The following is a 10000-nucleotide window of genomic DNA, read 5'->3' as shown; positions in this document are numbered from 1 at the left end:
ATACCTTTCAACACTAAAATCACGCTCGCTCTCAATAATTAAACATAAATTGTCTCTCTATGTCTCTCACCGGTAAGAGGGCTTCAATTTTTTTTTTCTCTGGCATGTTACAATCTTATGGTAATATAATGTAAATTTATTTAATTAATAATTATTGGTCCTCATCAGGAACCCGTCAGTTACAGTATTAGTAATTATGATTATTTTATTGAATTATTTATTTAGTAATTATTTAATTATCCTTCAACAATGCTTTTTCCCAGTTGCTCCAAGATGGAATGTTGAAATACCTAAAGTGAAAAAATTTCCCATAGCATCAAATGCAAACTTGAGCTGTGACGTGTATGCAGAGCCTGAACCACAAATTAAATGGTTCAGAGATGGAGTTGAATTAGTGGCAAGGTTAGTTAAAGTCAAGTTGCGATGAATTAGTTTCTCCTTGCACTGTATCTTCATGAGTGACCTTGAGTTTGAAAATGTGGTGAATAGTGCGCAATCTTTATTGGCAGATGGCCATTAACTTGGATTTTCTGGACTTAAGTGATCGTCTCTGCCAATCCATGTATGATTAACCCCATCTTTTGTACCTTTCACAGTTCAAAGGTACGACGGGTGAATACTGACCTACTTTTCAGTGATCTTACATTGGACGAGGCCGGCATTTACCAATGTGTAGCTGAAAACAAACATGGCATGATAGTCTCGTCGACTTATGTTGAAGTGTTCGGTGAGTTAAATGTAGTTTGTACATCGTACTTTGAACTTTTACCAGTAAAGATAGTTTTTGTTTGCTGCATACTGGCAAGTCCAAAACACAGGTCACAGGTTTCCAGTCACAGGTCATTGTAATTTACCAATACAGAAAGAAACCTTAACCCATTGACTCCCAGGGGTTCCCCCTTTGACGAGTAAAATTGTCTGGCTTTAGACAGAGTAAAATGCTAAGTCTGGCCGGTTTAAGCCAGTTTGGACGTCAAAGGGTTAACATTCATTAAAGGTAACCTTTGGTCTATTTTTTTTAAATAGCTTTAATGAATTGAATGTTCAGGTTTGTTTCTGTGTTGGTAAAACAGAGACCTGTGACTTATGTTTTGTGCCCGCCCGCTGCATAGTTTTGGCTTGAAATCGCTGTTAGAAAGCCACGTGATTTCATTCCTATGTTCAATAAAAATTAAATGTTACGTTAATAAATTCTGAATGTCTCAGTGACCGACCTAATTTAACCTTGCGAACGATCGCTCACCGAAACGTACAAGTTTGTTTTGTGTGTGTGTGTTTTTTTTTTTTTTTGTTTTCTTTTGGCTTGATAACACTTAAGATCTAGAGATGTAATGTTGTAATTCTCTCGAACGAAAGGCTTCACTCGAAACGTCAGCTTTCAAATTTCTTTATAATTACCGTGGTCAATTCACCATACCAACTCAGTTGATAACCCATTTCTTTGTTATGATAACATAATCTTTCTATAATCTGGGCACTTTCCATTTGACAGAACTGACCGGCCAGACCGGTCATTTGGAGGGAATAACTCAACATTACGCCTTCAAATGAACACACTTCGAGGATGATACGTGTATATCCTTCTCCAGGAGAATGCAAGGGATTATCATGCAAGTGTTTCTTCAAATTGTTGCATTTTCTTTGCAACCTGGTGGGTGTGGCCTGCCAGTTCTGACAAAAGGAAAGAGCCCTTAGTAATTACCTTAATAGTAATGTAATCTTACTAAGCTCGTTTTCTTGGGTCGCACTATAAGTTACGGACCAAACTTTTTTCCAGCGTTCTTTGTGCTTCACATCAACAATTAATGAACCAGAAAATGCGATCCTTAACTTAGTGTGCAGCCCCTTGCAACTTGATTAGAAAGCCTATCTAAATGGCGGCCATTTTGGAATAAGGTGTATTCGGTTTTCCCCTCTCCTTAAAAAAAACCGGTTGATTTTATGTAAGTTAATTTAAGGCAGGTATCTGCGCCGGCTAATATTGCAATTTTTTTTCCATAAATAGTTGATGAAAGAGTAACTATGGTTTACCTAATTGTGACTAACAGATCTTGAATGACTTTTAGCCATTGCACCATCGTTTCAAAAGAATGGATTTGGTCCATTTTACCTGTTTCAAGAAAGTGAAGGACGATTGAAATGCGACCCCGAAGCTACTCCGAGACCAGCCATATTCAAGTGGTACAGGGACGATGTCGACATCACGCCTGGTGTGACTTATCAGATCGAAAGCGACGGCACCTTGGTGATTAGCAACGTTCAACGTAGCCGAGATCAGGGCAAATACTTGTGCTATGCGGAGAATTTCCTGGGAAATGATTCGGCAGAAAGCACTGCGACTGTTTATGGTAAGAAAACGCAGATTGTTGGATGAAGCGAAGTACGTCAACCTCGTTGCCATGGTCTCTCTGAAGAGAAGAAGAGAAGAAGAGAGCCCCTGGGAATGAGGTTGAGGGTGCGAAGTATCTATAGTCTCGTTCGTTATTGGGGCGTCACGCGACTCTCGGAACGTTGCGTGACATCCAAAAAAAAACAGCCGCAAAGGAGACTGAAGTATCCATAGTCCGGGTGGAATCTTTGAAGACATCTGAATCCGGATAGATCCTGTTAAATGGTATTATTGAGTACTGTAAAGGAGTCATGCCCATATTTTTGAAAGGTGACAGCTTCGTATTTTTTATGAGAGCAGAAAGAGGTGGTAATTCACTGTCTCCTTTGTGGCATCGATTATGCCGATCTCAAATGCACCTTTCAAATTTTCTTGCCTTACCAGTGTCAACTGCACTTAGTTCATTTTGTGGTACTCACGTAATTTACCTGACTAAAACGAACCGTTTTTACAACGTTTTTCGTCCCGTTCCGTCCCGATTTTGAACGTATTACTTACCGCGTTTCCCGGAATTCTGGCGCTCAAATCTCGAGCTGAATAACGGCAACTTTAAAACAACAGTTTAAAACCGTTGGTTTCAGAGAAGACTCGGATAATACTTGCACCAAAAGACAGGAATGTTACTGAAGGAAGCAGGGTGGACTTGCGCTGTCAGGCTCAAGTGGACGACCGGTTGGAATTGTATTACCTTTGGAAGAGAGATGATGCTTTTATCGAGTATAACCAGAGGGTCACGTGGGAACGGAATGCATTGACCATTGCGGACTTAACAGTCGAAGACGCTGGGATTTACACCTGTTTGGCATATACTCCAGCCCCAAGGAGATCTGAAGACTCTGCCTCGGCTACTATTGATATCGCAGGTACGATTTCGGGTTAAAATAGAAAAAAGAGACGGGAAGTGGGTTAACTCGCATAGGTGGGGTCAAAAAATAACTCGGGTTTACGTGTAATCTTACCAACCCGGTGTCGCGGGTGAAGTGAAGTCAAGTCAAGTCAAGTTATTAGTCTCTTCCCTCGGGGCTTTTCAAGACTAATTTACAATGCTTTATTTGGGGCTTAAGCCAGACTGCCTGTTGCGCAGTTTACAATTAATTTTAGGAAGTGAAAGATACCCCCGTCCAGATTAGGTCAGAGCAAAACACCGGGGACTACGTACCCTACTGTTATCGTCTTATCTTAACGTCACATATTATTTATGGAAAACAAAAAGGGCTTAGCTGGTTCCAGGCTCCCAGATAGAAGGGAAAGAAAAAAAAAATGGGTGCGAATAATGACTGGGGGCCTGGGTCGACCCAAGCCCAAGCCCCCACTCGCTTTTCCCACGCAGTTGTTTTCGTTTTCCTGACTATCTGGGAGACTGGAACAGGCTAAGAAGGGCTATGAGATGGGACCTCTGGTTTACATTCCTTATCCGAGAAGACTTGTAAGTCTAACCATTTGCGGATTTCCATTTGCGGATTTCCCTCAGAGTTTCTCGGGTTGAAATTAGAGCAATACTGAGTGAAAAGACGTTGAAGATAATCTGTTTTTGGTTTTACTTCTGATTGCTTGAAAAATTGGCACAAGAACTTTGAACCAATCACTGAGTGAAGCAACGCAAAACCAAAGAAATTCGCTAATTACTTTCGACACTCAATTGAAAACCACCCTTTCGTCGCGTCTGATTTAATAAAGGTAAAGTCGAGCTTTAAAGTACACTGCGTTGTAATTTTCTTTGATAACTTTCACCATTTTTCTTTCCTTCTGTCTTTTAGGTGCCCCATATCCACCATACAATCTAAAATTATCTTCCGACTGCCAAAACCGAAACACAACATTGACCTGGGTAACGGGCGGAGCAAACCAAGCCCCGATTACTCATTTTTTGGTCGAGCGAAAATCGGCCTACGCTGACGACTTCTGGCAAGTCATTGCAAATGTTACCAAGCATTACGCCACTTCATATGCGCTGGTGAAAATGGCCGGAAACGCGGACCTGGCCTTCCGGGTTAGAGCTGTCAATGGCTTTGGACCAAGTCGTCCGAGTAAACCCACGAGCTCGGTGTGCCGAACAGACGCTGCAGGTATGCAAATTTGTGCGCACTTTTAATGAAATATCTAGGACGGTGCCTACTAAATCAAAGGTATTTTTGCCCCGATTTATGATTATACAGGAAATGTAGATCTTAAAAAGTGTTATTGAAATCCCAAAAGAAACTTTGGAGTAACCACGCAATTTTCAAAGATAATTCATGAGCAATATTTTTAAAAGGCTTTAAAATACGAAGCAATTTATGGCGTTCTTTCTTTAATTGAAACTTAATTATCTCTCCGTGGTTACCCCCAATTTTCTTTTTGGATACCAAGAGTACTTAAACGAAGATCTACTTCCTCTGCATAGTTCTAAGCTGCGCAAAAATACCCCTGTATTAGTAAGCATTACCGACAGGGAAGCCCAAGTATCTCGAGATGCGCAGGACGTATGCCCAATAGCAATAGTAGGCACTGTCCTTAATTAATTTGTTTATTTATTGTTGTTGGCAGGGATCAGGGGCAGGTATTGCAGGTATTTTATAATATGGGTGCCGGTGACGGTCACACTGCCAACATAGACTCTGCAGAAATGGTGTGAAGTCTCTGTTGAGTATGCGCAAGCCGTTGCCTGGAGAGAGTTTCGAAGCCGGGCCAAGTCTCGATTGCACCTTCGCCTTGTCAAAAATATGATGCGCGCGTTGCCTAAACTGGTTTAACCGGAGTGTCTAGCCCAGAACTTGACACGATTTCTGCAAGTTTACAACAAGTTTATTTGTACCACACGTAAATAGGGATACACGAAATAAGTAATGGACTTAAGAAAGGTACAATGCCCCCTAGAAAATAACTAAGAAGCTAATCTAGGTAGGAGGCAGGATAAATAATTTTACGTCTAAAGGACCTCTCTTGCTTGCCCTCTGGTGAGTTTTAGAGAGGCTCTGCTAGCAGGGTGGGTGCTCGTTAACTTGACCAACGATTTTAAAGGCCCCAGAAAGCGAGCGAATATGGTCGCAGAAATCTTTCTCTCTGGATCAGGAGTCTTACAGTGCGGAAAGAACGAAACAGTTTTTTTTCGAAAATACGACCAAAAGTCTTGTTTCTTTGAGAAGCTGTTAAATATCTATAGTTCAAGAATTTATCAAAAATCAAACAAGTTTCTTTGATGTTCGGCAAAATCGAGTTACATCCTGTCGTTTTCCGTTAACGCGTTATAAAATCTCTCGATCTTTAAAGGCCCTGGTCGTCATTAATGACGCTGGCATAAGCAAGAGAAACATACACATAGTCAGGAACTACGGAATCCGGAGTTACTTACCACCCTTTGCTGAGACAAAACGACAATTGTTTGGGCTTTTCTTTTCGTGTTTAGTCAGGACATGGCTTTAGGCTGCACACGTTAAAGAAAAGTGACTCAATTAGTTCACGTACTTATTGCACGTGTGTACTGGGCTTGCTATTCACGTGCGCCTTCTTAAACAACTATCACGAATATGGCGGAATCAAGCGCAAGAAAGAAGAAAAATAAGCGCAAATGCTCTGAGCATAGAACCAATTCCCAATTTGTTTTCTGTAGCCAAATATCAATCATCTGTTTATGTTACCTTTTTCATAGCTCCCGAAAAATGGCCTGACAACTTTTGGGGAATCCCCGGCAAGGCTGAACAGCTTGACATCGGATGGACTGTAAGTGCCTCAAAAATAAACCTCTGTTTTGGTCCTTCCTTGACACACAAATTCCGCAAGATTCACTTCCCATCTATACTTCTGCGATTTAAAAATTCTCTGTTTTTAACTTGGTGGAAACGAAGCAAATATTTTTCATCCGCAGCAGCGTTTTAGAATCGTTTTCACAGGTCCAACCTAAAACGCTGGAAGCTGGTGAAAGCAACTAATCAACTGGAATTCCCCACGGTTTCTGCGTCATCGATTTTAAAGGCCTTCGTTTTCACTTAAGGTTATTCCCTGGTCTTGCATTGCGCAACCCCACTGCGCTAAAGTTCTTGCGCCATTGGCAAACGCATTTGCATTGATAAAATGGCGGATTTTCATTGATGCCAAGGTTACTCCAAAGAATGGCTATTGTCTCCTGACCGAGTACGGTAACGCATATTTTTATTTCATTTTTTTGCTGAAAATGATGTCTTCATGGAGTAGTAAAAAATCAGCAAATATCTATGGCCAATTTTTTGACGATTGTATAAAATTTTACGCAAGGAGCCATTACGAGTCGAACAGCCCACGCTCAAGTTAAATCTATTTTGGAGTGTTAAGTACTCACAAAGGCATTCAGCTACATTTTTCAGGTGTGTACGACAACTAACCGTTGAACGACACTAGGCTGTGCGTCATATCATGTATTACATTTAAAAAATCGAGCTAAATGTGTCCATCATCGGGGATGCGTGGCAATTGTCAAAGTGACTTAAATAGCCGCATTCGTTAGCGTCGTACTATGGAAACAAGCGCGGTTACCCCCCTTTTTAATTACACTTTTATCATCTGATGATAAAAACTACGGGCAGAAACATACTTATTAAAGAGAACGTTTCGGTGTCCCCATGACACCATCATCAGGTCAAATATAATATTTTACAGATAACTCGAATATTAATGTTCAAGATTAAGTTCAAAGTCCCTAGAGGCTAGGTGAAAAGTTTTGCCTTTATCGAGTCACTTTGGATATTCAGACACGGTTTGTGCTCGCGAATAAGGAACATTTCATACACAAGACAATCAAATTTGCATGAGCATTTCTTAAGAATGCGAAACATGTCAGATGTTATTGTTCTTGATTGATGTTGACTTTGGCTGTGATTGAATATTGAACCAGATCTTTTATGCTCATCGATCCGTTGGTAGAGATGTCGACGCGTGTAACCAACATAGCTGGCATCACACCAGCCACATTCAAATTTGTAAACTACTGATTGTTCGTTGATCAACGGGGGCTTGATTTCTTTATGTTTGAGATCTTCTCCAACTTTTCGAGAAATAAAGACTGGGCATAAGTCGATGTTTAACAGCTTACCAAGATCTTTTAACTGCTTGCGCACAGAGTCAGCTGATTTTTGTTCCTTGAACGGTAGAACAATTCTTACTAATTGCGGGTCAGGTGTAGATTTGCGTGGAGGTGCTGGACTCTCCCTTTCTTAGGCATGGTCCTAAGAAAAGACGGTCAGAATATTACGACTAGTGTATACGTGAAACCGACCAATACGGGTCTATTGTTACATTATAATAGTCACGTTGATAATCGTTATAAGAAATCCTTAATTATTACCATGCTAGACCGAGCTTTCATGCTATCATCTAAGTGGTCATTATTTCATGAAGAGTGTAGCCGCCTCAAGACCTTATTCCTACAGTTGGCATATCCTGAACATCTTGTTCACTCTAAGATCTCCAACTTTATCACATCCAAACAAACACCAGCACCTCCACGCAAATCTGCACCTGACCCGGAATCAGTACCGTTCAAGGAACAAAAATCAGCTGACTCTGTGCGCAAGCAGTTAAAAGATCTTGGTAAGCTGTTAAACATCGACTTATGCCCAGTCTTTATTTCTCGAAAAGTTGGAGAAGATCTCAAACATAAAGAAATCAAGCCCCCGTTGATCAACGAACAATCAGTAGTTTACAAATTTGAATGTGGCTGGTGTGATGCCAGCTATGTTGGTTACACGCGTCGACATCTCTATCAACGGATCGATGAGCATAAAAGATCTGGTTCAATATACAATCACAGCCAAAGTCAACATCAATCAAGAACAATAACATCTGACATGTTTCGCATTCTTAAGAAATGCTCATGCAAATTTGATTTTCTTGTGTATGAAATGTTCCTTATTCGCGAGCACAAACCGTGTCTGAATATCCAAAGTGACTCGATAAAGGCAAAACTTTTCACCTAGCGTCTAGGGACTTTGAACTTAATCTTAAACATTAATATTCGAGTTATCTGTAAAATATTATATTTGACCTGATGATGGTGTCATGGGGACACCGAAACGTTGTCTTTAATAAGTATGTTTCTGCCCGTAATTTTTATCAGCAAATCCATTACATGATCATGTTTGATAGGAATTTTTATCATCTCCTTGACATATTAGAACAGTGTCCAAAGTTTTATCGGAAATCTATGACAAGGTCTATTTCTAGGGAATCACTTTAAGCCGCTTTTACACGTTGAACCTTTCAGCTGAAACTTATGTGCAACGGCGCTGCTCATCGAATTTCAGCTGGCGTTGCAACGTGTGGAGCTGGTCTCGAAATGTTGTTACCAGATTCCCGCAAAGCAAGTCGATACTACAATCTTAGACAAAGTTATGGATTGCTTTTTCATTAAGACAATTCAACGAAACTTTCTCCCCACAGAGAGAGGCTGCACATGCAAAAAGTAGTATTTATCTGACTGTGCAGTGGCAAGCACTTCATTTTGACTGTCAAATCCCGAAGGAACATAAACGGGAAATCCCCCCAGGTTCCAGATGTTTTGCAACTCTTACCTTAGGATACGTTTTTAACCGTGGTCTAGGTTAGAGGATCATTACGAAGACAACTTAACGCCAACCATTCAATAAAACAACGATTAACAGAGAGTTTCAATGGTTAAGAAGGAAGACGCAATGAAAACAATAGATTGTCATTGTTTTTTCCAAGACTTGCGTGTTATTCGTTGTTAACCGAGTTTTGTCCAAGATTGTAGTTCCATGGCCATGGCGCGTAAGTTGCGGTTTCTGATTGGCTTCCGCGACGTAGCGAAACAAAACCGAGTGAGACCAGTTTCACGAAGTGGTGTTACACAGTGAAACTCTTGTGTTTGTCACCACTACTATCGTTGCGACCGTTGCAGAAGTTGAAAGCGGTTCTACTTTCAAAGAAAATGTTTGTCTATAACTTTCTCAATATCTGATTGGTTTATCTCCCAAATAGCGTTTCGGATATGCTCTTACAATTGCGTGGCACGGTGACGTGAGCATGACGCGAGCAGCTTTGTCTAGGCTCTTATCGACAAAGTCAAATTAGCCAATCCGATTACGAGATTAAAAGCAATTGTGGTAAAATTCGTTTTTGCAGGCCATGCGAATGGTGGAATGGAATGGTCCAGGCCTCTTCTACAAGCTGTGGTATGGGCGAGTAGGTCAGGGAAATAGTTTGGAGGAAACCGTACTTGACGATCCTAAAACAGAGAGATTTAACGTTCCCAATGCTGGGTATTACGTTCAGTGGCAGTTCCAGATTCAAGCTATTAACGATATTGCACCTGGACCCAAAAGTCCATTTGTTAAGGCATTTTCAGGCCAGGACCCACCCGCTGAAAGACCAGAAGATGTCACTGTGGGAACCGTGACGGCACGCAGTGTGAAATTGTCATGGAAACTTGTTACTGTTACCAGAGGAAGTGTGGATGGATACAGGGTATGTGGAGAGCCTCTTCTTACGAGGAATATAATAACAGCGTTGCTAGTAGGTCGTCAACTTAGGGTGGAAGGGGCTTTCAAAGGAGTTATGAGTAAATAGCATGGGTGGGAACGCTGTAACGTTTTGTTGATTATTGAGTATCCACAAAACACGGGTTGCCTCGAGTGCTCCCAC

The 10000-nt window shown here is 41.0% G+C and overlaps 1 protein-coding gene across 1 annotated transcript in view; it reads left to right on the top strand.

Annotated features, from left to right (window-relative positions):
• The window catches only part of LOC138010263 (fibronectin type III domain-containing protein-like), a 64597-nt gene that overhangs the window by 7332 nt on the left and 47265 nt on the right, over positions 1-10000 (top strand). The window contains exons 4-11 of the mRNA XM_068857197.1: positions 264-402; positions 597-727; positions 2067-2348; positions 2685-2808; positions 2951-3252; positions 4147-4455; positions 6018-6088; positions 9482-9823. Coding sequence (XP_068713298.1) covers positions 264-402; positions 597-727; positions 2067-2348; positions 2685-2808; positions 2951-3252; positions 4147-4455; positions 6018-6088; positions 9482-9823 — 1700 coding nt within the window. The remainder of the gene's footprint in view (positions 1-263; positions 403-596; positions 728-2066; positions 2349-2684; positions 2809-2950; positions 3253-4146; positions 4456-6017; positions 6089-9481; positions 9824-10000) is intronic.

This window comes from Montipora foliosa, chromosome 7 (assembly GCF_036669935.1).
Source record: "Montipora foliosa isolate CH-2021 chromosome 7, ASM3666993v2, whole genome shotgun sequence".
Taxonomy (NCBI): Eukaryota; Metazoa; Cnidaria; class Anthozoa; order Scleractinia; family Acroporidae; genus Montipora; species Montipora foliosa.
Note: the sequence above shows the minus strand (reverse complement) of the source record. Positions and strands in the feature narration are given on the sequence as shown.